The sequence below is a fragment of the Actinia tenebrosa genome, unplaced genomic scaffold, assembly GCF_029948245.1.
Source record: "Actinia tenebrosa isolate PJP-AT-01 unplaced genomic scaffold, QUT_ActTen_1.0 PGA_scaffold8__29_contigs__length_14323225, whole genome shotgun sequence".
Classification (NCBI taxonomy): domain Eukaryota; kingdom Metazoa; phylum Cnidaria; class Anthozoa; order Actiniaria; family Actiniidae; genus Actinia; species Actinia tenebrosa.
This window is the reverse complement of record NW_028292585.1, coordinates 2,520,348-2,547,971: the sequence shown is the minus strand read 5'-3', so window position 1 is coordinate 2,547,971 and position 27,624 is coordinate 2,520,348. Positions and strand designations below refer to the sequence as shown.

Here is a 27,624-nt window from a genome sequence, read left to right as displayed (position 1 = left end):
ACTCAAGACACCTTGCAGGCTTCTGCTATAGGGTTCCGGTCTACAGTCCGACAATTAGCATGTGCTAGCTGGCAATCAATGTCACCATGTTGCCAAGTGATAAAGAGAGGGAGGAGCAATAGTTGTTGTAAATAGAATTTAAAAGGATCTATGTAAATAAGTTGTGTGATTAATAAAGTTTGAAAAAATATCCATCCTATAGGGAAAAAAAGAGAGGAGGAGCTAATTAATGCCTACACATACTCTTTTTCGTTGACTGCTGTAATTCAAGACAGCCGAACTAGAAATATTAATTTCCTGTAATATTGTAAACAAGACTTTATGTAATGTTTAATAAACGAGCAGGAGTGTTTTATCGGGTATAAAACACGAGGCGCAGCCGAGTGGTTTTAGACCCGATAAACCACGATCTGCGAGATTATTGAACGGCTTAGAAAACTTATGATGTTTGTTCTCATTGTGTACCGATTTTTTACGAAATGAACCAAGTTTGATAGAGAAAATCCAAGTTAAAGTTTATGCAAATGAAGACGAATCTTTATCAGATATAAAATCACCTTCATGGTCATGATTTCTATTGTGTTTTCTTCATGAATTATTAATGAGTTTTCTAAAGCTAGATAAGGGCTTCTAATAAGCGAGGATTTCTAAGAATTTCCAAACTTCATGGGCAATAGATTATTTTGGTTACCTATTCATGCTTTGATTCAGCTATTTTCACCCCTAAAGCAGCCATGAATGTTATCATGACTTTCTGGGTGTGATTCCTAGGTGAGAAGCATTATGAATGCCTCCGGGTCGACAGTTGCCTATTTAAGCGAGAAAATCCAAGGTTTTGGCCTCACTTACTCAGGTTCGCTGTACCAGGCAGTGCTAGACGGATTTTTGACCCCACCCACCTCCCCTTCGGCGACGTTTCTCCATTATAACAGTTCAGTCCGGTGGCTTAATCACAGCTTCGGCAAAACTCGTGTTCCCAAAACTTAACCGCGTGTATGAGGTGAATTGCTGCTTTGGCGGTGAAAATGATATACTATTCAAAGCAGTATTTTCTTTAAACGAAGATCGATCATTTCTAAGGGATAAACTAGTTGTAAAATAACTACGCGCCTGATAAATGGCTTCGACTTTTAAATTATTTTGCAAGCTGACACGACTCCGATCAAATGAATAACTAAAATAAGATAATAAACTACAAATAAATGCCAGGTACGTATAAGTTTATTTGAGTTTTGATTTTGTTATGAAGAGTAATAAGATGATACATTTTTCATCTTCACTTGAGATCGATCGTACTTCAACTTCTAGCTCACTCGTAAATGAAAATTTCTTTTAGAAAATGTGTATTGATTTTAAAATATAGATTAGCAAAAAAACGTACTGTGAAGAGTCAAGCAATTCTGAGAGAAATCCTTATCAAAGATTAGCCTGACTTACCGTTTAAATGAAAGTTTCTGGCTCAAACACGCAAACCCTAAATTCCAGATTCTAGGTCGTCAGATATATATGCGCATGCTCCATAGATTCTGGCTTCCGGTCAATCTCGTACCCAGAGCCTGCGTTTTTACTGGCCATGACGAAGAATGAGGGCTCTGGCATAATCCATGGGCAGACTTTCTACCATCCGGAATGGAGTTTGATGTACTCCTGGAATTTGGATATTTTTTTGAATTTTGATTTTCTCATAACTTTTATATCAGAGGCGGCTGAGCCCTTTGAATCGTGGGAGGGGGGGGGGTGGGCTCATTTTTAAACATTTCAAACACTTATATTATGTTGGTTTTCGTTAAATATAATAAGAAACAACAACAGATCTAGTATGTAATTCTTTCCGTTAATTCTTATTTTTAAAAGATCGATTTTATGATTCTACCTCAAAACGTGGGGGGGGGGGGGGGGGAGGACCTCAGCCCCCCTCATAATTTTGCGTGGGGGGGACCTGGAGCCGCCTCTGTATATCCATAATGATTTTCACTGTACATTAGTCGCTCTGTCGCTATCTTTCGAGCAATTTATTTTTACTTTGCCTTTAGAATCTTACCGGTAAAGACTCAAGCCATCCTCAGGCCCAAACGTTACAATGCTCGATACTGTGCAGCCTTAGTGTCTATTTCTATACAAAAATACGTTCAGTTTAGCTTAAAAGTACATTTATTTCTGCTATTTGAGTTTTAGTTATGGAGATATTTGAGAACAAAATCCAGAATTTCACTTCCAGAGATGGTGAATACCAACCCCACCCCTCCCCACTAAATCAGGTCCTGCAAGATGACAAATGTTTTGACCTTCATCCCTAAGTTAGCAACGACGAAAATCAGCTAGTTAAATTTTTATTTTATGTCGGATTATCTCATATATGCATGCAATATACCCTTCTGTATTTCCTATTCACAAAATAGGAACTATTTGTAGAGTCCTAGCAGGGTTTTCATTTAGTTTTGAAATAATAGAAGAAGATTATAGTCAGTTTAAGCCGGAGAATTTTGCTTCGGTTGTAGGAGCATATTTCAGACTCGACAAAATGACAAACATAAAAGGATTACCGAGTTCTGATTACACCTGCTAATTCGCCCTGCCCAACTTCAAGCCTCAAAGTAATCCTTAGTATTCCAATTCAGGTTATTAATTGTTAAATATTGAATCTGTGTAGACTGAGCAATATTTTCACACCTCCAAACCTTTGAACAACTTGTTGTGTTTTATCGTATCATTTTAAAAACAAATAATATCTATACAAATTAAAAGATGAATATCGCACTAAAATCTGCTCTTATCTAATTAGGGATAGACAGAATATTGAAGTAAGGTAATTTTGAGTGTATTCAGTTTGCATGCAAAGGAGAAAGAAAAGACTCAAAACTTCTAGCTTATATAATTCCAAGCAAGCAAACCAAGAATCGTTGTTCAAATATTTATCAAACCTGGTTTCTTCCGGCTTGACCATGTAGAAAATTCCACAAATTCCAAGGCTTTTGTTTTCTTTGCTCCCTAAAGAATAAAACTCTTCGAACAGGGAGGAAATAATAGCGCTGTAAATCCACGATATTGGTTGTTAAATACTCGAGTCATTCGACTAGTTTGCACTCATTCTGGATCTCTTCTACGTAGCCCTACTGAGCCCGCGTTTGTTGGAGACTCCGCAAACAAAAAATGGATTCTGGGTAAATCAAGATGATATGATTTGTTTGTTTGTCTGACTTTATATTTTTTCTTCTTTCTGTATCTTCATTTGTTTGTTTACTTGTTTGCTTTTATTTTTATTTTTATTTTTATTTTTTTTTTGTTTCGTTGTCGGTTTGCCTTGGTGCTCGTGGGTGGGAGAGGGGGAAGGGGGAGGGAAGGCAAGACAAAGTAAAATTACAAGGATCCAGCTTTTGGGTGTTTTTGAGTATCTTTATTAATTTTGATTTGTGTGCCGTTTCGAGCCAAAATCTCCCGACGTTTCCAACACGCGAGAACGAAATAAGAACTGGACTGTTTTCTAACATCGAAGGTAAGATATAAAGAAAAAATAGGATGGAAAACACGGCCTTCTTAGTTTTCAGCTCTGAATTTCTTTTCTTTTCTTTTCTTTTCATTTCTTTTTTTTTTTTTTTTTTGGGGGGGGGGGGAGGGGGGGGGAGGGGTTAACATAAGTTAACATAATTTAGCCTCGATTTTGTGTAGAATATTCATGTATTCCAGTGAAGGTCCGTGGAATTTCAAAGTGTTTGTATTGTTGAAGTTGTGCATTCTTTACCTTACCGTTGGTATTTGTGGATATTTAAACGCTGATACGAGTCTAACCCTGTGCAAATGAGTCTGTAATCAAGGGACACAGCGGTAATTTGGAACTCGAAAGAGGTCTATAGTTTATCTTAACGAGCACAAGTTTATTAAGGTTTTCAACTCAAAATAAAACATTTCTATTTATCGTTTTTCAAGGCTTTGCAAATATCCAGATATTCAAGACCCTTCAAGTGGACAGCCAGATAACGTGTGTTTTTACATGTCTAGAAGATTCAAAGTGTCAGTCAGTCAACTACCAAATAGATGGCTATACCAAAAACCTTTGCGAGCTGAGAGAACAGAGATTTCTATCAAAAGATGAGCTGGATATAATAGAAAGGCCTGGTTACATGCACATATACGCAATGAGGGTGAAATATCATCTCAAAGTATCTCATTGCCATATACATAGTAGAAATGTCTTATCAGAATAATTGGTCAAGGAAAGTGCAGAATTGTACCAAAGGCTTGAGTAGATTCGTTCAGAAGTATTTTAACTGATTTTTATGAGATGATCATAATTAGAAATATGGTGATGGTGATGATGATGGTGATGATAGTGATGGTGATGATGATGGTGATGATGATGATGGTGATGATGGTGATGATGATGGTGATGATGATGATGATAATGATGGTGTTGATAGTGATGGTGATGGTGATCATGATGGTGATGATAGAGGTGATGATGATGATGATGGTGATGATGATGATAATGATGGTGTTGATAGTGATGGTAATGATGGTGATGATAGTGGTGATGATGGTGATGTTGATGACGGTGATGATGGTGATGATGGTGATGATGATGATGATGGGGATGATGATCATCATGATCATGTGCGGATTTTTCTAGAACTGAAGTTTTTGCTTGATTAACCATGGACAGGAAAACGTGACCCCCCATCCGTGTGGTAAATCTAATTGCAGAAACGGTGCAAGGTGTGTGCTAGCTGACAATGCCCGCCGATATCGCTGTATATTTAAACCAAGAATCAGACTGCCATACATCAGATAGTTGGATTGGATTTGGTTTACCTTGGACAGGCAAAATGTCTTGTGGCAACTTCCGAGTACTAGGGAAATGCGGCAACGGAACTAAAATAAACCCTGTATTTGGTTACATCCTCATAAAGTGAACTACGACCGATGTCTTTCGTTTTCTGGGGTTTTTTTTATTATTCTATTTATAAACTAAAATAAAGCAGATTAATATTTAGAGTAGAAACACTATAAGTGTGCAACATAAATACCACTAAATACTGCTAAATTATGCTAATCCTATTGTTTTCTATTGTTTAATTAGCACTATTTACTACTAAATAGTGTAAAGTGTTGCACACTTTTAGTGCTTGTACTCTACTTATCATGAAGATAGCTTTAGGCACTACAATAACAATTTTTGTGTGCAATTATGAGGATAGAAACGAAAGTATTATAGTCAAAGTAGATAATTTGCATCAAAAAAAATGTCATCCTAAAAGTAGCAGAGGCTAATCTACTTTAAAACCTCTATTCTTGAGACTTTGACATCTGGCCGCTAAAAAGAGGTTGGTCGCTTAATACAGGTGTGGTTTTATTTCGATGACTAATTAAGTTGTGCAGAAATTAATCGATATTACATAAACATTATTACAATTTCTAAACAATATTTCTAGCCTTGATTCTATAAGGGACAAGATCAAAACAATGGTCAAAGATGGGGCTTCATTTTATCAATTTATAACTTTAGATATACAGACAATATATTCATTTCTGCTATTTGAGTCTTAGTGATGGAGATCATGAGACAAAATACAGGATTTCACTTCCAGAGATGGTGGTAAACCAACCCCACCCCTCCCCTCTAAATCGGGTCCTGCAAGATGACTGTTGTTTTGACCTTCATCCATAAGTCAGCTATTACGAAAATGCTAAATTTTATTTTATGTAGATAACTAGATGTAAGCATCACTGGAACCATCAGTGCTATTCGGTTTGTTTATAGTTTCTTGGCACTGAATAAACTATAAGACGCCCGCGTATTTGAGTAAGAGTTTACTGCTACTAGATCTAAAAATCACTCGAATCATTATGCGTAAAATTTCCCCTCACATCTAGCCTCCTTCGTGGCCGGCATTAGGTTGGTCCCGCAACACAGAGCAACCAATAAAAATTACCATGACAACAACTGCAATCAATCCGACTACAATATCAACAATAACCCCTTTTCCGGTGTCTCCGCTAAGGTGATTTCTCTCACACTTCGCTTTTAAGTTGATAACACTATCGATTTTCACCTCATCAAGATTAGCCTTCAAATATTCTTCGTACCTCTTCTCCATCCACTGTCTGTCTTCGTAACCCTTGACAAGAGTGTAGAATGGTTTCAAGGTCATTTCGATTGGATATGGGTTAATTAATATCGATGACTTCCAAAGTGTTAGGTTGTAGCAAACCTCTGAATCAAGAGAGTTTCCCCCTGTGCATGTGGTTTGTGGACCCGAGATGATTATCTTCACTAAAGAGCGACTTCTCATGTAGTTGTATTGAGCTTGTATACCAACGCCACTTGAAGGGAACTTGTAGGGTTTTAATAAGTTGGCCTCAAAGTCTAGTTTTGTACTCTTTTCCTTACTGACCTCACAATAATTAATCGTGAAAACTGTCTCTTGCCTTCCACCCATCACCGCCTGTACGACAAAATGGGTTCCGTACTCTCTAAAGAAATCCATCGCATTTTCCTTATTTCTCTGGTCAAACATACTTTTCCATCTTGTCTTAAAACCATCATCCCAATTTGCTTCATCTTCCAGATAGGAAATCGGCATCGTAGCACGAAAAAATCTAAACTCCGTTCCAGACATTGCGGCTGAGTAGGATTGCTCCTTTTCATAGTGTTTGGAAAAGCTTTGGTATCTTCCAGATCCTAAGAGGGATCCTTTACCTAAGCTAAGTCCAACTGATTTAAGAGTTTCGTTAACTTGCTCTTCCACTGACGAAAAAACGTGAACGAAAGGTTTTCTGTTTAAGGTTTCTCTTTCAAGGGCCATTCCTTTAAATACAAGGTAGGTTTTTTTCCCAATTCCTGGGATGGAGAGAGTCCGGAGGTATCTTTTATCTTTGTGATTCGGAAACTTCACCGGCTTCAACCAGCGCCGGTTTTTTAGTTTCAGGAATTTAACGTCATATCCAATCATTACGTTTCCTAAGCCCGGTACGCATCCATCGGCAGTCCACTCCACAAAATGGCACTGAATTAAAGGTTGATCTTTCAGCTCCTTCCTTCTCGAAAAATCTATGCCAGATATCTTACCCGCCTTTACAGGTGACTCAGCTGTAAAACTCTTTAGAATACCTGTAGAGGTATCATACTTAGCTCCGTTCACTTCAAAAGTTTTAAACTGTTCATGAACGATGCCAGCTTCAAAGACAGTTTTCTCATCACGTAAAGTTGCATTAAATACCTTGCTGAAAGGAACCACAAAGGGAACGGGGATCTCCGTACTCGTTGGTCGTACAAGATACGGGCTGCTAAATGAACGCGTTTCATTCACACATCCTTCAATATCTTTTCCATAGCAGAATCGTGCTGGAAATTCATACCACTGTCTGTCTTCGTTGTACAAAGGCGAGCTGAATGTCACCAGCACCGTAAATTTCTCGTCTTTCGCGATAGTGTCGTGGTTGTGATCGTCGAACGCCTTTTGTATTCCTGTCAGAGAGCCCTTGACCACTTGGTAGATGGTTGGATGGAGAGGGCTGTGATAATAGAAATATAGTTTTGGTCCATCATTTTTAATGGCATCTAGGATAGGAAGGATGAGGAAAATATTAATAAAATACAATTAATAACTGAACGTTTGTTACCTGGATGATCCAGCTCTTTAGTCCGGCAATGTCAATGGATCTAGATCAGTAACAATATTATTTGATACTTATAGACCAAATTCAACAACGACAACGATTCTTCAATTGAGTGTATATTCTGAAAAGGGAGGAAACTACAGTCGCCATATTTGAACAAACAACTCACTTTAAACTCGGCCGAGAACGAATTTCGACCTTACTACTCTCCCGCACAGGATTTTTGTAACGTGTACACGACCCACCACCAGCCACCCCACAGGGCTAGTTTTGTTTTCGAAAAATCCTTCCATATAGTTCTCTATGGTCAACATTTTTTCGCTTTTTTGGTTGGTTTTACTTGAACAAAAATTCGTTCTCGCCCGAGTCCTACGCAGGTAGTAACCTTGACATAACATGGCAGAAAATTTTCTGCAAGCGAAATATTTTCTGCACGACAATTTCGCTCATAGAAATCTTGTAGGAAGAGCCAAAAGAGTTTTTTAAAAATGAATCCCCCATCGTAGGGATCATTTTGATCAAGTTTTTGTGGAGTTCGAGGTTTAAAAGATGATGAAATCGTGGTTTAAAGTGAGTTTGTTTGTTCAAATATGGCGACTAAGTTTCCTCCCTTGTCAGAATATATATACATAAGATCAACATCAGATACCATAGGGAAATTATATAGGAAAACAAAGGCGCGCGCGAAAAAAAAAATGTTCTAGTGCATTTTTTATTGATTTTTTTTACTCTTTCGCATTACGGAGGACATTATCTTGATCTCCAATTTAAAAATAATTAGTTATTTAATTTTTCCGATTTTATTTTCACCATTCACTTTAATTTAAATTGGGCTCCCAGTGGTCAAACTCGCTAAAAAAATTTATATGTATACAAAGTGTATGAGAAGAAATAATTTGGGTTTTTATGAATATTTATGCCTCGATTAGATAACATCGCATACCAGACTATGTTCAAGACATTTTTACAAGGATCAGTATGAAGAAGAAAAGGACATATGTGGGCGCCGAAGATTAAAGAAGGATGCCTACCAACTCAACCTCCAGTCTTTTTGGCAAATAACTCTACGTCGCTAAACGACAGTTCAGGCATCCTGGTAAGGACAAGCGACCCTTTTTTCGCCGGCTCGCGAAAGAATGAGATCAATAACGATGAATACGTCCTTCGAAGGGAAAAAGTTGCTTACATTTGATGAGTTTGTGGATTGTTTTTAAAGTTTTCTAGGGGAAAGCATTTAAAATGCAAGTCCAAGGTCAAAGACCACGAAACTAAAAAAATGCGACAACAAACAGGAAGCTCCTTCGGATTTGGTGAATAAATTACCGTAAAAGTTTCTCTTTCAGACCAATCGAAAAGCAAAATATGCTTGAAGACTCCATAGGTACCAATGATTGGTAGAAAAAAGCTAAAAAATTACTTCTATTAAGCCATCTTGAAGTTTGTTTACATAGCGCGCGTTTCCATCCAAGAAGTCACGTGATTTCTTAGTGCAAGTCGCCTATTCCGGACACTTTGTTTTGGAAGCGTTGATATACTCATTGTAAGTTACAGTCAAAACAGCTCAAGCTCACCCTCCTAGGTTCCATTATATTAATGGTTTCATTATTCGAATATTTAATTTTTGTTTAACGTTTATGTCATTTCCATACCCCTTCGATAGTTTAAGTATCAGAGAAATCGGAGGTCGTTTTTGAACGTGGTAGCCTTTAATTACCGCGTTGATATTTGGCTGAATGGATTGACGAACGTATTTTATAATTAACTCATGTACGGTATTCATATATTTCAACACAGTCTAGTGGGTAAACGCTAATCTTGCATTTGCTTATAGTTAATGGAGCGGAATGGTTTGGATACTCCATAGAACAAAGCTATTGTTTTGCGTTTGAGGTTGAACCGTGCCATCACGTGATACTGACATTGCACAATGAACCAAAGCAAGTATGACTAAAAATACTCATTTCCTTATTATTTTCATGTATGAACATTTTGCCAGTGAAAACGTTTATTCGATGACCACAAACTATACGGATAAATATTTCTGCGCAGATACAGTTAAGTTACTAGATGATAAGAAAGAAAGCATGAAAAAAGGCGATTTCATTTTCAAACAAGACCCTGGGCTCAGGGTGCGCTGGGATACCTGGTAAGGATGGGCCTGGTTATGAAATTTAGGCATGACATCGAAATAGGTGATGTGATTGCTGTAAAGGTTGCGCATCTTGAGAAGTAATGTTAGACATTTGCACTTTTGGGGTCTTTCTGTTGTGATTTATTCATGTTTTTGTGGGCGTTTTGAATTGAGTCGATCAGCAATGTATACAGTAAAACTATACAGAATTTATTTGTGAACACTTTCTCAGAAAAAAAAATCAAAACAAACCTTACTCATCAAAGTCATCGAACACCTAAATCTGGAACTCCAATTACAGTTCCGGTCCAGATTTTGGCATACGTAATTAGGTTTCATGAACGTGCACATTTGCACTGGCATTGTATAGCTCTCTTTAAAATCAAAATGCTTCGTTTAAAACGTAAATACATTCCGCCAACCATAGCAGTCACCTTCTGCTCAGCAGGGATCACCTACGTTTCTCGGTTGGATAGACTGTTTATTCTTTGTTTTCACCTAGGTCATCATGAATTCCAAAAGCGTAAATTCGCATTATAATGAAATAATGGTTTCACAATCTTGTAAAGCGGTCAAAACTACCTATTCTGGCCAAATTTTGAGGCTGTAAAGCATTTCGTTGCGGAACTATATATAGGCGAGTAAACATGACGCTATTTTTAAAATGTATGGAGCGGCCATCTTGGTGTTCCAGGTAATGGTACACCATCATGGCGGACGAAATTTCAAAGGATCAGTTTAAAAGATGATGGAATTCTTAATATTTTTGACTATATTTCACTTAAATATACCTTCAATATATATATAACGTGTCTAAGGGAAAATGTTTCAACTAGAGTAAATTATTTATCTATTAATATGTGTGTAAATAAATAAAAGTTCAAATTCAAGTTCCTGCTGGAAGAGGCAATGAAGCGATGAACGAGTGATATGTCTATTGCTCTCGAAAAATCTACGCGTTTTATCCGTAATCTTACATTTAATAAATTGTTTTATTGTTTCAACGTTTTATTCATTTATTATTTATCTCAACGAACGATTTAAGGACATTTTACTATATCTAATCGCTCCTATAATCCCAAGGTACGATATAACAATTAATTGCAAAACTGTCCGGAATTAAGGCAAAACACTGTACATGGCCGAGACAATTTTTGGAGAGGAAAATGAAAGTAGTGTTCAGTATTGTCCCCGTTATCACCAGAATCTATTTCCGACTAAATAATTTGTTACTAAGGTAGATTCCTTTCCTATAGAACGTTTTCCTTAAGGATGTTTAAGGTGTTATTGATCTTCCATTCATGCATAAATATTTATCAAGTATTTATTAAAATCTTCAAATATAATTCTTATTGATAACATATCAATTTCTTTGAATACGAATGATTGTTATGAAATATATTTTTGTTACGCAGTGCCGACATTTCGTCGGCCGACTTTCATTTTCTATTCGTCAGGACTCCAAATTCTTTGTAGAATTTCTTTGAAATACCTTATTTATACCTTATGCCTTTGTTTAGATGAGTTCAGCGATTCTCTTGAGCGCTTTTACTTCGAGTTGACCGAACTGGTAATCCTGTCATACACTAGGCAATCACACTAGGACACTTTGCCCTGTGATTCATTGGCTTTTGGGAAGTTTTTAAAAAAGTGTTTCATAAACAGAAATTACTGAAACGGCTGCGAAAGAAAATGGAAAAGTGCAATTGAATTACATGAAAAATAGTACCACTTACCGCTGAAAGAGAAGTTGAGGGTACTAACAACAGCTAGTGCAACAGCAATGAATAGTCAAAACATATCAGTTCCTTGAAATGATTTTAAGAGAACAACGCCATCAGAGAAAAATAGGCGATATAACTTCAAAGAAGTTATACAGATTATATAATAATAATAATAATAATAATAATGATAATAATAATAAAATCGATTTTAAGCCAGAACGTTAATATAGTCAAGAAGTTCTATGAATATGTATAAGCTGAAGAAAGGATTGAAAATGATGAAAAATGATGAACTTAACCAGCCTAGACTTAGTCCGCTGGTCAATGTAAACATGATATATACAGACAAATAAAACTTGCCATAATAAATAAACATTTATATAGCGCCATTTCCGTAAGCTCAATGGCGCTTTAAATCAAATGTATATAAGTATGAAAACGATGTAAATAAAACGATATTCATATGACTAGCCTGATTATCTACAGAGAAGATGTTAGGGAGACATATATTGGGCGTTGTTCAAAGATTATAAAAAAAGGAAGTTAGACTATAAAGCTGCTTGTGAATCAAATTTATCGTAGTTTTATAAGTCATCCATAATCGATGAAAAAGAGAAAAGAAGTGATGATTATGAGAGTAACACTTACAAAACCTTTAATCTTATCGTATAGAAATACTACATGAAAGCTGTGATAAATTATATTGATGGATTTCACGAAAACACTTCACTTACTTGAAGTTTTGAACAGCGAACAAGAAGACAGTCAAACCAACAACACCGTCCTTCTTTTTAAAGCTGCGTCATCTCTTCATCGGTGACAATTCGAAAATAGCGAGATTTTGTTATTGAAGCTATGATTGGTTCCGAAGTTTATCGATGTTGAAGAACGTGAGTCGCTTATCCCTGATTGGCTCCAAAGTTTATTGATTGATTGGTTCCGAAGGTTATCCATTCAGTAATTCGGGCTTCCTGTGGTGTTACGGACGTACTTTGACGGACTTACTTACGAGCTTAGTAAATGTAAAATTAATTGATTTGTGTTTTGGAGTGCACATAGTTATTGAATAAATAAATACATGTACAATGGCATGTAGGTTATCTGACAACTACGTGTATGCTTGAATCAGGTTGTGCTGATTGAATCAAGACTATACCATCGACTTCAGTAGATTTGACTTCCAAGAAGATGCACGATAAACAATGTGTGTTATGAAACTAGTCTTGTGTTTGAATTTTGTACGTAATAAATCTATTTATTTAACCATGGTAGGATTTAATAGACTTTTCTGATGAAATATTACACACGAAACATTCGTTTTCGCCAACGACAATTTTTTGACTTATTCCTGTTTAAGCTAACAAGATATATTTCTTACGACAAGCGCATTGTTTATATTATATTTTCTCTTCACTCGAATTCCTCAAATGTGTGTAATAATTCGCAAAGTTTTCTAACAGAGTCTTTGATAGGATAGTTGAGCTTTAATTGCATTACGTCATTTCTTGCATATTGGAAATTAATTAGCAGCTTGGTTTAGCTCTGGTTCAGCAGACTCTAGTTTTGGGCGAGATCACCGAGCGTAAAAAAATCGAGTCTGCAAAGCAAGCTAGGAAACTGTAAACAGTCAAGCAATTCTGAGAGAAATCCTGAGCAAAGATTAGTCCGTCTTAAACTGTTTAAATGACGCTTTCTGACTGACTCAGCAAAATGTAATTCGATCTCTTTTATAAAGAGTTTGCTTGCCGACAGACCATTCTCGAAGGCTCTGGTAACACACAAACCGGAAAATCCAGATTCTAGGTGGTCAGATATGCGCATTCTCCACGGATTCTGACTTCCGGTATAAATCAAAACTGTCTTTATTTTTTCTTCAAAAGAAAAACAATCAAGCTTATTTATACATTGTTTATGGAACAGTTTATTTGCCTGTGATTAAAATTCCGAAAAATAAGCAATTTAGCAGTCCTAGATGTGTACGGTAAAGTATTCTAATTTCAACCGTTGACTGTAAAATCAGCAAACCGGAAACAGGTGATTATGGAAAAAGATTAAACCAATCGATTTGTGTGTTGCCAGAGCCTTCGATTTTTCGTTAGAAAGTTGAGAATTATTTATTTACTTTATTCTTTGATCTTTTCTTTTTGCTTCTTATATAATTATATATAGTGTTATTTTAATTGTAATCAATTAGGCCCTTTATTCTGAAAAGCCTTAAAGAGGACGAATAAAGTATGTATGTATGTATTTGAGTTTTAGTTATGGAGATATTTGAGAACAAAATCCAGAATTTCACTTCCAGAGGTGGTGGGTACCAACCCCACCCCTCCCCTCCAAATCGGGTCCTGCAAGATGACAAATGCTTTGACTTTATCTCCAAGTTAGCAACGACGAAAATAAGCTAGTTAAATCTTATTTCATGTCGGATTATCTCATATATGCATGCAATATACGCTTCTGTATTTCCTATTCACAAAATAGGAACTATTTGCAGAGTCCTAACAGGGTTTTCATTTAGTTTTGAAATAATAGAAGAAGATTATAGTCAGTTTAAGCCGGAGAATTTATCCCCGGTTGTCGGAGAATTTTGCTTCGGTTGTCGAGACTCGACTGAATGGCAAACATAAAAGTATTACCGAGTTCTGATTACACCTGCTAATTCGCTATGCTCAACGTTCAGCCTCAAAGTCATCCTTAATATTCCAATTCAGGTTATTAATTGTTAAATATTGAATCTGTGTAGACTGAGCAATATTTTCACACCTCGAAACCTTTAAACAACTTGTTGTGTTTTATCGTATCATTTTAAAAACAAATAATATCTACACAAATTAAAAGATAAATATCGCACTAAAATCTGCTCTTATCTAATTAGGGATAGATAAAATATTGAAGTAAGGTCATTTTGAGTGTATTCAGTTTGCATGCAAAGGAGAAAGAAAAGACTCAAAACTTCTAGCTATTTAATTCCAAGCAATCAAGCCACAGGCTAACCACTCTAATAAATGAAGGAAATACTAAATGGTGTCTTGTCTTTGTCTTTTTATTCGCGCGCGCTATCGATTTTTTGTCATCTCACCTACCCCCCTTGGTAACAATTTTGTTTTTCTACTATACAATATACTAACAAGGTAGGCAACTTCACGGGCTTCCTGTGGAAAATTCAAACTTTGACGAGAGAAAGCCACGAATTTATCCAGATATTTTGACTTCGAAAACAAAAAATATATACAGAACGTTGTACTTACATCTAATCTTCAATAATTTAAAGGATCATTTTGATAATAATTTCTCTATAAGGAGGGTTTTTTGGGCTTTTTTAGCGAAAACTTATGTGCCGTCAGTTATGCTTGCATCCGAGCGGGCCTGAACACGAGTAAAGGGATCCAAAACAAGTCCACTCCCTCCCTCTCCAAGTGTTTTTGGTTCGTTACCACATGCTTCCCAACCCCACATCCCGTGAGTCTTGCATTTTACTTCCGGTTGTTTTTTTAACCAATCAAGAAGCGTCGCCTATTTTTGGCTTCGCGAAACTTTTTGTAAAGCTTTTTAATCGTAGAGTTGTCAGATCTATCTTGAAAAACGTCTTATAGAAAAAAATAGAAATAAGATATATTGTATCAGGATGAAAAAGGACAGAAAAAAACATTTTAAACTATTTTTCATTCACCTAAAGTGCAATGAAGTAAGTATTCTTTTATTTTTTTCTTGTAGTAAACTTACGTAGTACACGGCTCCACAAACTTGGTGTGAACAAAGTTTATTAAAAGATACATATTTATCAAACCAATGATAACCAATTTATAATTAATAATATTTTCCTAGGTGCATTAAAAATGCGTATTTTCTCTGCATGAATCGTCTTAGGAAGGCATGGCAGTTTTTTGGCTTTGAAGACGTCGCAAGCCATTCCAGTGGAACACACTAGGTTAACGTTTTTGCCGTTACTTTCAAATAAATTAATCATCTCTGTTATAAGAAAAGATTTACCAGTGCCCGCTTTGCCTTGTATAAGAAAATTATGCCCTGCTAGTGCTTGGTCTAAGCAATACTTTTGCTCTAGCGTCAACCTAAACGGCAGAGAAAATACACATTTTTAATAAACTTTGTTCACACCAAGTTTGTGGAGCCGTGTACTACGTAAGTTTACTACAAGAAAAAAATAAAAGAATACTTACTTCATTGCACTTTAGGTGAATGAAAAATAGTTTAAAATGTTTTTTTCTGTCCTTTTTCATCCTGATACAATATATCTTATTTCTATTTTTTTCTAAGAGAGTGGCTAAAGAGAGTGGTTAAAAAGTAGTTCACAAAACACAGGAAAGCCGCTCCTCTAAAATGCATCACGACTAATGACACAGGAAGACCGTAACTGTAAAAATTTGGCAGTCTACAAGGGGAAAAAGAAAGCCAACATTCTTCAAAATAACGCTATAAACCCCTTGCAAAAATGGCGGCCGGGTATACGCTATACCCCCAGACATACAAACGTCTGTAAATTTGTCAATTTTCAATTTGAGTTTTCTCGGCCGACATAACAGCTGACATAATGAATCTTCGTAGGGTTACTAAAATAAAGGTGCTCTTTACAGTGCTTGTATAGGTTTTTCTCTCAGCTTAATTTTAACCCATGCAGACGAATTCGTGGCCGCCATTTTAACAGGGGGTCTATTGTAATGGATTACTTGATTAAAATGTATCCAAAAGTAACGATGAGTTTTTCTCCATTGCTGCAAGTTGCTGTACAGCGATTCCCACAACTCAATCCATGCCAACTAAAGCCAAAACCAATCGCACTATCTGGGGTGTTACAATCGTTTTGGTCGTTTGAAAAGAAACCTAACCGTGCTATGCCCAGAAAATTAAAGCTTCCAACATTGCAGTTATATTGTAAAGACGATCCACCAATCAGAGACATCCATTGATTTCGACCAATACTAAAAAGGGTAAATTTGTCTTCAGCAATGACGTCATACAAGGAAGAAGCCGAATAAGGAATGAGAGCCCAGTTCAAATTGTTCCCGACTTTCATACCAACACACAAGCTCTGGAAAGGCATAGCCCAGTAGCTGGGCATCTTGGTCTCGTGATTGTCAAAACCGGTTTTACCTGCTGATAGATTATACGCTGTCTTGTCAGACCACAAGGCTGACGAGAAAGCGAATGTGTTCTGGGGAAAGACAGACAGTAAAAATAATCTTCAGTTATTTTTTCCCTCCCAATTTAAAAAATAATATGATAAATCTATAGAATACCTTTGAGCCGTCAGTCTTCATGGCCAGAGTCCACCCCCTACTTCCACACAGATCGCTTGACAAATGACAATAGATACCTGTTTGTTTGTTGTCGATCATGTACGTGTAGGCCATGTCCGCACGATAGCTATCAGCAAAAAGTAAAGACATTACTATTCAATGAAACCAAGAGAATATGAACTAAGAGAAGGAATCCCCGTGCCCCATCATGTGCACACTTTGATGCTATTTTTAGAATCTATTCTAAAAATATCATCCAATGATATCATTTATTTGATCGTTTGATTTTCTGCACGCGCATAGTACGCGCGCGCTCTACGCTGTTTGCTAACGTTTTCTTGTGCTTTTCTTATGTTCAAATGTTCAAATCTGCCCTCAAGTTGACGATGTAGGTCGAAAGCTTTGAAAAATAATGTAAAAATACTCCAGAAAGTTGAACAAATTACTACTTCAATTTCCTGTCCTATTTGCCAAGCTTTCGACGTGCACATTCATATTCAGGGCAGAGTCGAAACAACGGAAAAACCCCCAAAACGCGTAAGCAAACAGAGTAGAGCGCGCGCAGTAAATGCGCGTGCAGAAAAACAAATAGTTTAAAAATAGCATCAAACTGTGCAGATAATGGTTGCAACGCTATATAGGGGGAATTCCTTCTCTTAGTTCATTTTCTGTTGATGAAACATTTTTCCGCATGCGCATTACCTCTATAACGTCCCCGCGGCCGCAAAAAGGCGGTGAACCCCAATATTGTCTTTAAAGAAACGTGCATCGCATGCTCAATTGCTCTATTTCACTATGACGTCACATCAAAACAATCTATTTTATAAACGCAAAGGATCATGGTCGCCGGAGGGGGGGTCAAATCAACGCAAATTCACCGAAAATTGTTCTAAAACCCGTATCAATCCACGAAGAGAAGTAGAATAGCAAGCAAACGCTCAGAATATTTTTTAGTACATGTTGACACATATTATATCTAAAAACCAGGCCATTTTAGATTAAACTGTTTCGCTAGGAGCAAATGTTGTTGAATTTTCTATTGGATTTGGCGATTCTATCCCCCACATAAACAAGCAGTGACGTCATAGTGAAATAGGGCAATTCAGTGGTAAAGAGCTTGAGTGTGTGCTCTTACTTTTAACGTGGTCAAGGTGAAAAGTTCGCATACGTCTTTTTAATGGTTATTAATAAAATCTTATTTTAAAAAAAGCGTACGATGACGAAATTCGTTTCGGTTGATTTTTTTATTTAAGTTGCCAACCACCGGAAAAAATCTATTGGAAAATTTTAATCATAACCAAAGTAACAAAACCTATTGTTATAATAGTTGACAGAGCAACACCACAATGGCAATGGTTATACATATTATCATACCTCCATCTATATTTAGATGACGATGCTCCCATGTTGGAGGACAGAGTAAGAGACTATTCTTTCATTGCACCTGTCCTCCAATATGGCTACTATGAGGAAAATATTACAAGGAGAACATTCCTGCCAGCACTTTACCTTGTTTTTCTAGAAATATCCCCACAAGATGACACTTCAACTAACGAGAAAAGAAAAGAAAAAAATGTATGTTATCAGGAGTACCGTATCCTTGATAGACCTTCTCATTTTCATAGAATAACAATTCTTTTACCCTGAAGTAAAACCATTCATTATTTTCTAAGGTAAGCATTTAGAAATTTGGTTACCATGGCAACATAATTAAATTTGGTTACCATGGCAACATGGCCAACGTATACAAAACAAAAGGCCTTGTGTCGTAAAACATGAATAAGAGAACTTTGTGAATTGCGTGGGAAGCAGAAGACGAATTTAAATTTCATGGCAACAAACAAATACCTTGACTCTTGTTGCTAGGGTAACCGAAAGAATAAACATATAAACGAGATTCATTATATTTTTAGACATACCGTTCCATAACTGGCAGTATTGACCTGTGTTAAATGCTCCACATTTACATCGAAAGCCTGGTTCGTCACAAGCTGGTTCACAAGTCGCTCCATTCTTACACGGTACCTTTCTGCATGAGTCATCGGGAAGGACAAATGTAGCTGTCAACCCCTACAGGATTAAAAAACGATTTTTGCTTGTAAGCCTTTATACAATATTTTCGGTCGATACCCTCATGAACCAAACTAAAACATAAATATTATCGAGCCCTAGAACAACCTCTGGGCTGATCAAAGTCAGGACATGTAACTCACAGATTGAACCATAAAAAAACCTCTGGGCTGATCTAAGTCAGGGTACGGCTAGCTCACAGATTGACAATAAAAAAACCTCTGGGCTGATCTAAGTCAGGGCATGGCTTACTAACAGATTGAGTCCTGAAAAAACCTATGAGCTAGTCTTGAGTCAGATCTTATCAGACGCTTTTTAAAAAGCGTTTTCGCGTGACGTCACAGCGGCCATGTTGGTGTTCCAAAATAATTGAACTCTATTTTTATGCAAAAACTGTGCAGAAAGTTGTTATTGTTTGGTACACCAATATGGCTGCCTTCTCATGTGAGTTAAAACGCTCCATTATCAGATTTAAATTCAAAGCTATATATCGGCGCATTTTTAAAATTTGCATTCACTTACCCAAACAGGAAAATAATGAATAAACCCTGACCTCGGTACTTGACACAAAGACCTGGAACCAAAGGTCTGTTGACTAAGCTCGCAAAGGTGCTTGGGATGTCCAGAGGTACCGAAGTTGACTGATTGACAGCTGGGTTCCCTGAGGCATGCTGATACACATGCAAAGGCGTCGAATACTTGCAGAGTCTTGAATATCAAACTTATTGCGTAATCTAGGACGTCGAAAAACATCGTATGTGAGACTGGACGACTTCGCGCGCAAGAGCCTAAATTGTTGTTTGTTGTTTAAGGTGACTGCCTACTTTTGAACGATCGATTTGAGCCCTGCACGATGTGCGCGCGCTCAAAAACCGCGGGAAAATCTACAAGATTTTATTGAGGAACCATACACATTTTGAGTTTCAACAGGGCAAAACCCTCAAATTTTGCACGGGACTCTATTTTTCAATAGCTTATTCGGAAAAAAACTCCTAAGAATCTAGGTTATATCAACTTTTTAGAAAAAGTTAATTTTCCTAATACATGAAAAAATAGATTTTTGTAGGGATTTTTGTTCGACTTTATGAGATTTTTTAAGAGCATCGAAACGACAAAATATGACAAATCAATGTCATTTAGGGGAGTGAGCGTTGCGTGACGCGCATGACTAATGGCAGCTGCGTAGGGGATTAAAAGAAAAGATATCATCGCACACAGCTATCGTCTAACGTGTACTTTTTCAATTCTAGTCAAAGTAATTTACAAAATGTCGACAATACAAATTACTTAATACAGTCCTAAAATCCACTGTACTAAGATCTTGGTCAACATTAATATATTTTTCCTTATCTTCTTCGTTTTTCTTACTTAAAGTTATTTTTATCAGTTTTACTCTGTTAAATTTGATGTCAATGGTATATGATATCTTTCAGTGCTCCACCCTCAAGAGTTTTCACCCTCAAAAATTTTCACAAAAGAATTTTTCAAAAAACGTTTTCGAAAGCATTTCCAAAAAGAAGACACACAAAGTGTCATCAAACAAGATACTTTATGCGTAACCTGTTTTGATTTTGTTCCAAAATTTGGCTTCAAATTGTAATTGATTTCGGCTGGAGTCGCTGCTGAAAAAAGTGCGCGCACATCCAGAGAAAAGTCTATTGTATTCCGAGCAACAGAGAACCAAAGGCTTAGATAAAAGAAAATACATTGCATGTGTTATTTCAGATATCACCACGACGCCAGACTGAAAGAAACAGGTTTTTTTTTTTTTTTTTTTAAAAAAAAAATACCTGATTCGAATATTAATTTTCAAGTACTCGAAATATTCAAGGAATAAGATATTTGTAGCTGACAGCTGCATTGCTTTTCGATCGCAGAGGCTAAGCGTGTGAAAATTCCTTTCGTTTTTCAATGGACGCGGCTACTGTTATAGTTTCTTTGCACAAATAACTGATCTATCTGTCAGCAAGACAACTGTCAACTCACGGACTTTTTCCCCCTGAAATTTTGAAAGCATTCCAGATGCAAAAGTCAAGCGTAAAGGGATGAAGATTATCAACATGATATCACGGAAGTCTTAACGGAAAAGCATGTTTTATGAAAAAACTAAAACTAAGACTTGTGTTTTAATTTTCATTTTACTTTTTCTCCCCCGCCACATACACGAGGTCACTTATTATATCGCGTAACAAATTGGCCATTCGGGCAGAAAAATTTTGGACTGCCAGTTCACTACGCGCGCACTCCCCTCGTATTCCATAAAAGACGGAATATAAAACGACAAAAATAAATCAAATTAAGCCTTGGATGCTGGAAAATAAGGCTCTAGAATCGGTTTGTTCAAACTTCAAAAAGCCTTTTAGAGGCCCAAAAGAAGAACTTGTGGTACGCCAGTTCACTACCCGCGCACTCCCCTCGTACTCTATAACAGACGTAATATGAAACGACAAAATAAATCAAATCAAACCTTGGATGCTGGAAAATAATCCCGTTTTCTCTTCAAGTATTGGATCGGGATTTATCAGTAGATCCTCGCTTGTGAAGCCAGCAGAAAATCCAGAATTCAGCATAAAAAGAAAGAGGTAATTACGAAGTAATCTCATTTCGTCCACTCTCTCTCTCTCTCTCTCTCTCTGATTTTATGGTCCAACGAGAATTAAAACCAGCCTGAGATTCTAAATTCTAAATTACCTAAATTATTTCAGTCATCTGTCTTTTGACTCCAAAATTTACCTCTTAAAGTTTGAAATTTTAAACTCTGGAACTCAAAATGAAAGGCGGAAATTTATACTTCGCGACTGGATAAGTTGACAACAATGTTTACTTTTCCCTCTCAATAATCTTAGCAATAGTTGGCCTTTTTATGCACATATAAAAAAAAACAGACCTTTCTGATTGCAATATTAATTGTATTGACTCAAGCATCGCATATTACAATGATGTTGACTGATCGTAACAACATGACATGTATATTCCAGATCATTGAAAATAGTATTTTTACAAGCATGAATTTTTTTTTCTTTTGTCTTTTTCTTTTCTTTTTTTTCTTTTTGAATTTGAGTTTTGATATTTTTATTACATTAAGGTTGACTGTTGATCGGTAACAACATGACATACAGTCAATTCAAAAAACGTCGTCGACCTGCTCAAGCCGACGCGACTGGACCGAAAGGAATATGGGTAAAAATCACTGAAGCGATTAAATATTCGTTCTGAATAAATTGTTCCCGCTAGTAATAAGATAATAATGGCTAGAAACAATCCATCAAATGCATGTCTTCGGGTTTAGGGAAAGAAAAACAAAGTAGTTATGATTCAGTTCACAATTCCGAAAATATGAAGGCATTTAAAAAAAACGTCTCCCTCAACACTTCCCGCTCGCCTACAAAGGTTCGTGCTGTAAACCAGGCATAACTAGTCAGATAAAATTATGGAGTCAACTCGGCTTCAATTATTGCTACCCAGAGTTCCTTTCGGTCCAGTCGCGTAGGCTTGAGTTGGTCGACGACAACATTTTTCGAAATGACTGTATGCATTTCAGATCACTGCATCTGGTATTATTACAAGCCAGAAAGGGAGATAGCTAAGATAATAAGTAATGCTAAGATAGTTATAGAACATTTTAAAATTAGGCACGACAATCATGTAAAATCATTGTGTGAATAAGCTTTAACAACTAATAAGCAATTCGACACAAGTTTATAAACATCCAACTCGTGTTATTACTCATTAATTACTCATTGCCGCATATATCAATATCAATATTATATATTTATATTAATCAACACAAGCATATCATATATCATACGCATATGGGCCGTCGCACGGCGCTAAAAGTAATTGGCGAAAGCTGTTGTGGGTTCCTCCACTGAGCTCACGGGAAAAGCTTAAAATATAATGAAAATTTAAATACCTTTTTTGAACTTTGATTTTACAAATAGAATAGTAAAAAGCAAAAAAAGTGGTCGTGGGTAAAATCGCGGGATCACCTGCTTCTTATGAAAAATGCTCATGGTTTAAACAAATATCAAAATTAGCTATTTTAACGTATAAACCGATGTATGTTTGTTTTTATCGGTATATAGAATGTTTCTAGTGTTTGCAACGCGCATGCGCATACATTTCGTACATTATACGATTATTATAATACAGGGAGCCCATTAACATGATAATGAAGCGATTTTTGAATAGGTAAGATCGCACGTAATAGGAATGATTTACTTGATTAAGATGTATCCAAACGCCGCTACGTTTTTCTCTCCGTTACTACATCCTAATCCGCTGCAGCGATTTCCACACGTCAAACTACTGAAACCAATACCAAAACCAATGCTACTATCTGGGGTGTCACAATCATTTTGGTCATTTGCAACCACGCCTATGCGCGCAGACACCCAATCCAAACCCTCTTTTCCAACATTGAAACCTTCTGCATTACAGTTTTGCTGTAACGAGGAACCATCAATCAGGGACATCCATTTGTTTCGACCGATGGTGAAAGTGTGATTTCCAACAATGGCGTCATACAAGGAAGAAGCTGGATAAGGAATGACAGCCCAGTTCAAGTTGTTCCCGACTTTCATACCGACACACAAGCTCTGGAAAGGCATAACCCAGTAGCTGGGCATCTTGGTCTCGTGATTGTCAAAACCGGTTTTACCTGCTGATAGATTATACGCTGTCTTGTCAGACCACAAGGCTGACGAGAAAATAAATGTGTTCTGGGGAAAGACGGGGAATATTATCAGTTGAGATAAAAAGTGAATGGTAAACGATACATTTGTATATTATACCTTTGAGCCGTCAGTCTTCATAGCTAGCGTCCACCCCCTACTTCCACACAGATCGCTTGACAAATGACAATATATATCTGTTTGTTTGTTGTCGATCATGTACGAGTAGGCCATGTCCGTACGATAGCTGGAAGGAAAGTAGTTGATGTAAATACTCAATATTTTGTTAGTTATTTTGATCTCATCTTGTTTTGACCTATCGTAGATAAAAATCGCTTGTGTGCAGGAGTTTCCTTTACCTCCCCCCTGTGGGGTCATGACGTCTGCAAGAAAGCTAAATCCGGTACAAGAACAAATAAATAAGATTCGTGGAAAGACGGGTGTACTGTACCTTGTTTTGCTTAGGATATCTTTACAAGAAGACACATCAACTGGGAATGAAGAGAAAGTTACAAAGTCACCAAAACCAGAATCTCTATAAACTCTGCCAAAACCAACAAAATGAATTTCCACCGAATAAAAGCGAACGAAACTCAGGCTCCCTTAAATGTAACAAACCTATTTTATTCCAACGACCGAAATAAATTTATTTTTAACAAAAGAAATAAATTCGCAAAACACACCTGTGCTCTCGTGAAAACGTAAACATAGCCGCGTTGAGCCCGTGTTCTTTGAACATTAAAGGCCGATTTTACAGGTTACGATTTTTCCGCAGCTGTCGAGCGCTACTGCTGACCACACAAATTGCTTCGTGTAAATCTACCGTACAACTTGCTTAAAACTGTAAATAATATGTTGCTAGGACGGAACGTATTTACCTTCGAAGCCAAATCGTGGTGTAATTATGTTGACAGTTGCGAGGGAAAAAAAATATCATACCGTGTAATTCGGCATCGAATAACACGTGCGTCGACAAAAGGCTCAGAATACTATTAAGAGTTTGAAAAGATATTTACCGGTCCATAACTGGCAGTATTGACCTGTGTTGAATGCTCCACATTTACATCGAAACCCTGGTTCGTCACAAGCTGGTTCACAAGTCGCTCCATTTTTACACGGTACATTTCTGCATGAGTCACCATATTTAACCTGCCAAAACCATTGAAAAATTTTATCAATACTCTGGAACAATCTTTTCGCTAATCAAAGATGTGGTATGCCTAACTCATAGACCAAACCCTGAAACAACTTCTGGGCTGATCAGAATGAGCCTTCTCCTTTTGCTCCTCGGGCTTCCTGTGGCGAGGGCAAAAAAGACGAAGCGTTCCTATTTCTTTTCAGCCATATAATTTAACACAGGGACACACAGGGATCCCAACAAATAATAACATATGGGGTAGCCTTCGAATGAGGCTAGGTCAGAGTCAGGACATGGCTAACTCGAGTTTAACTTGTAATTTAGCTCGTAAGGTTTATAGAAAACCCCCTCCAATCAAGTGGGAGATCTTTTGTGATGCCGAGTCCAGGAATTGAACCCGAGGCCCCATAAGTGAGAGGCGAGTGCACTACAGTTACGCCAATCTTGATAACCGCACACTGATTTTTCCCGCAATGGAAGTCACGTGAGAGATAAAGTACTGGTTCAGAAGGTATAAGGACTTCATAAAGTTCAAATCAGAAAAAACTGCTCGACCATAAATTGTCTATCTTATAGTTCAAAACGCTTTGAGTGAACTAACTCGTCAATAATTTCTTTTCTTACCTCTAGAAAATAATGAATAAATCCTGGTCTGTGCTCTTTATAGACAGGACTGCATTTTAGAGATTTTTGACTGAGCTCGCAAAGGTGCTTGGGATGTCCTGAGGTACCAAAGTTGACTGATTGACAGCTGGGTTCCCTGAGACATGCTGACACACAAGCAAAGGCGTCGAATACTTGCAGAGTCTTGAATACCAAACTTATTGCATAATCTTGAAAATAGAAATAAGAAAGATAAATGTCAAAACCGTTAGCACTAACCATAAATATTTTAAGCCCGCTAACATTATAGTTTTATTATGAATTTATGCTTTTGTAATATGAATTCGATAAATTAAAACAGAACATCGTTTTAACATTATTCCTTTTTTTGATCGACAAAATAATGACAATCTCAGTATTTACCAAGAATCTGAAGTTGCGTGGAAATCGATCAATTTTTGAGCGAACAAAAGAGGACAATTGGACAATATTGTGGAATATCGTTAGAAAATTGGCGCATATAAAATTCCCAACAACGCTGAATGTTTCAGCTACTACGTGCACTAAATTCTGAAATATCCGAGTGTTTTCAACGCGATACGAGCGAGGTTTTAAAAAACACAAGATGTACTCGCAATTATGTTGGAACGGTTTTCATCCTTGAACCTGTGCGCGGCTCTAGGGTCGATAACGTAGGAAAAGGGGAATTTCAATCAAACATCTTTATATTCAACCTTTTATAAAATAAAAAACCCGTTTTTGCATATCGCTTTGGTTTATGTCCCAAAAAACGATGGAAAAAAATATAAAAATTCCGTAAGAAGGAACTATTCAAAGTACATTTTATATTAAATCTTATAGTGATTTACAATTTTCTTACAAATTCAGTACCATCCATAAAATATTTTCTTTTTTCATCCAATAGAAGATTTAGTACCAAGCTTAAATATTCAATATTCCAGTTTTCAAAAACATTCGCCAAAAACATTTGTTTACTGATGGAATCATGATTTTTAAATGAACAACTTTGATAGCATAAGAAGGGTTCTGGAGTTGTCAAAGCAACGTTTACGTCATTTTTTCATGTTTATTGCCGATGGCTTTTGAAATTCTGGGTCATTCGTCGTTATATTATGGGGATTAAATTTTTTAAGGTCAACATTGCGAACGCCGTATGTGAAGACAGAAAACACTTTTCCAGCTTCCTTATAGAGTCAAAAATACGGATAACATAAGAACATTAATTTCCTGAAAGGCCAAAGTCTAATCGCAATTCACACCAGTAAACGTACCAAAAGAAATAAAGCAAACAAACATTTACGCAACAACAACAGTAAAAGCTTTCAAACCTTTGATGGTGGAAAATATTCCAGATCTATCTTTGGGTCCTCGGTAGGGATGTAAAGGAGAATGGGACTGGCCATAAAGTACCGTCCAAGCATACAATGAAGACGAAGTAAGAAGAAAAGACGAACCGCCACATCTTCTCTTTCTGATTATGTTGTGGTTCTCACTTCTCTGATTTTTTAAGAAACGCTCTTTTAACAAAGCATTAAAAATGTTCACTTTTCCAAGTGCTTTCGAAAGAAATCCTCCAACTATGAACGGTTTTTTAAAAAATTCAGTTTCTAGTCCTACTGAAAACCTATTGCGCAAAAAACCTCTGCGAATGCTAAGGTTCACAGCTGAAGTCGTCAATTGAATAGGAAATGACTAAAATCTTACTGCAGGGTTTCATAGTGATTCAGAATAGCGCTTAGAGATTGGCTTGTACGGATGCGCGTAACAAAGAAACGGGATCGATATAGTAACTATCGTGAAATTTTGGCCTAAATATTACAAATTTGGCTCACATTTTGCGAAATTAAGGCATATTAACAATATGCAAAAGATTGCCGTGTCGCAAAGATTAAAACGGACGAAACTTAGAAAATTTATTTTAAGATTAGTATGATACAACTCATTAATAATTTTGAGGAAAAAAAAATTAATTATGACCCCACATGGAGTTTAATAATCAAAAAAAATGCCATCGAGTTGCATGACTTTGAACTTTATTTTGTCTCCCAGATTCTCAAAATATAAGTGGCCGGGAACGGAAAGATCGTCGAGCTCTGGGACAGGGTACTTTTATCTCGAAAATGTAAAACTCAAAGATAAGAAACAACTCAACAAAATAACCTAGAAATTTTATAAGTCGTAACAATATTGGGTAATATGTTGTATATAAAAACTTTCCGCCAGACATGTACCCTTGCATATATTATATACACCAGGTTCACGCATATCGTATATTATTACATAAGGACTATTTATATAATTCAACTGTTGCGTCTTTTGTTAGATTAACCAACAGGGTGTTCAGTGTGTCTTTCCGTATATCATCGAAGTGGCAAACTCTTTTTTTTTCAATCCA

General features: G+C 36.7%; 3 protein-coding genes across 3 annotated transcripts; all 3 read right to left on the bottom strand.

Annotated features, from left to right (window-relative positions):
* Positions 1-4,922: 4,922 nt before the first annotated feature.
* On the bottom strand, positions 4,923-8,706 carry LOC148904951 (uncharacterized). Its single transcript, XM_089023980.1, has 2 exons — positions 8,655-8,706; positions 4,923-7,555 (listed from the first exon to the last, which is right to left on the bottom strand). Exons 1-2 carry the CDS (start codon positions 8,704-8,706, stop codon positions 5,865-5,867), a joined length of 1,743 nt encoding a protein of 580 aa, XP_088880106.1. The 3' UTR covers positions 4,923-5,864.
* A 7,050-nt stretch (positions 8,707-15,756) lies between these two features.
* Positions 15,757-21,397, bottom strand: LOC148904950 (uncharacterized). Its single transcript, XM_089023979.1, has 6 exons — positions 21,262-21,397; positions 19,317-19,528; positions 18,644-18,794; positions 18,234-18,273; positions 16,725-16,851; positions 15,757-16,639 (listed from the first exon to the last, which is right to left on the bottom strand). The coding sequence occupies exons 1-6, from the start codon at positions 21,395-21,397 to the stop codon at positions 16,151-16,153; spliced, it is 1,155 nt and encodes a 384-aa protein (XP_088880105.1). The 3' UTR covers positions 15,757-16,150.
* Positions 21,398-22,515: 1,118 nt separating this feature from the next.
* LOC148904949 (uncharacterized) lies at positions 22,516-26,946 on the bottom strand. The gene is made up of 6 exons (XM_089023977.1): positions 26,934-26,946; positions 25,230-25,438; positions 24,484-24,616; positions 23,919-23,958; positions 23,588-23,714; positions 22,516-23,515 (listed from the first exon to the last, which is right to left on the bottom strand). The coding sequence occupies exons 1-6, from the start codon at positions 26,944-26,946 to the stop codon at positions 23,012-23,014; spliced, it is 1,026 nt and encodes a 341-aa protein (XP_088880103.1). The 3' UTR covers positions 22,516-23,011.
* Between the last annotated feature and the right edge of the window lie 678 nt (positions 26,947-27,624).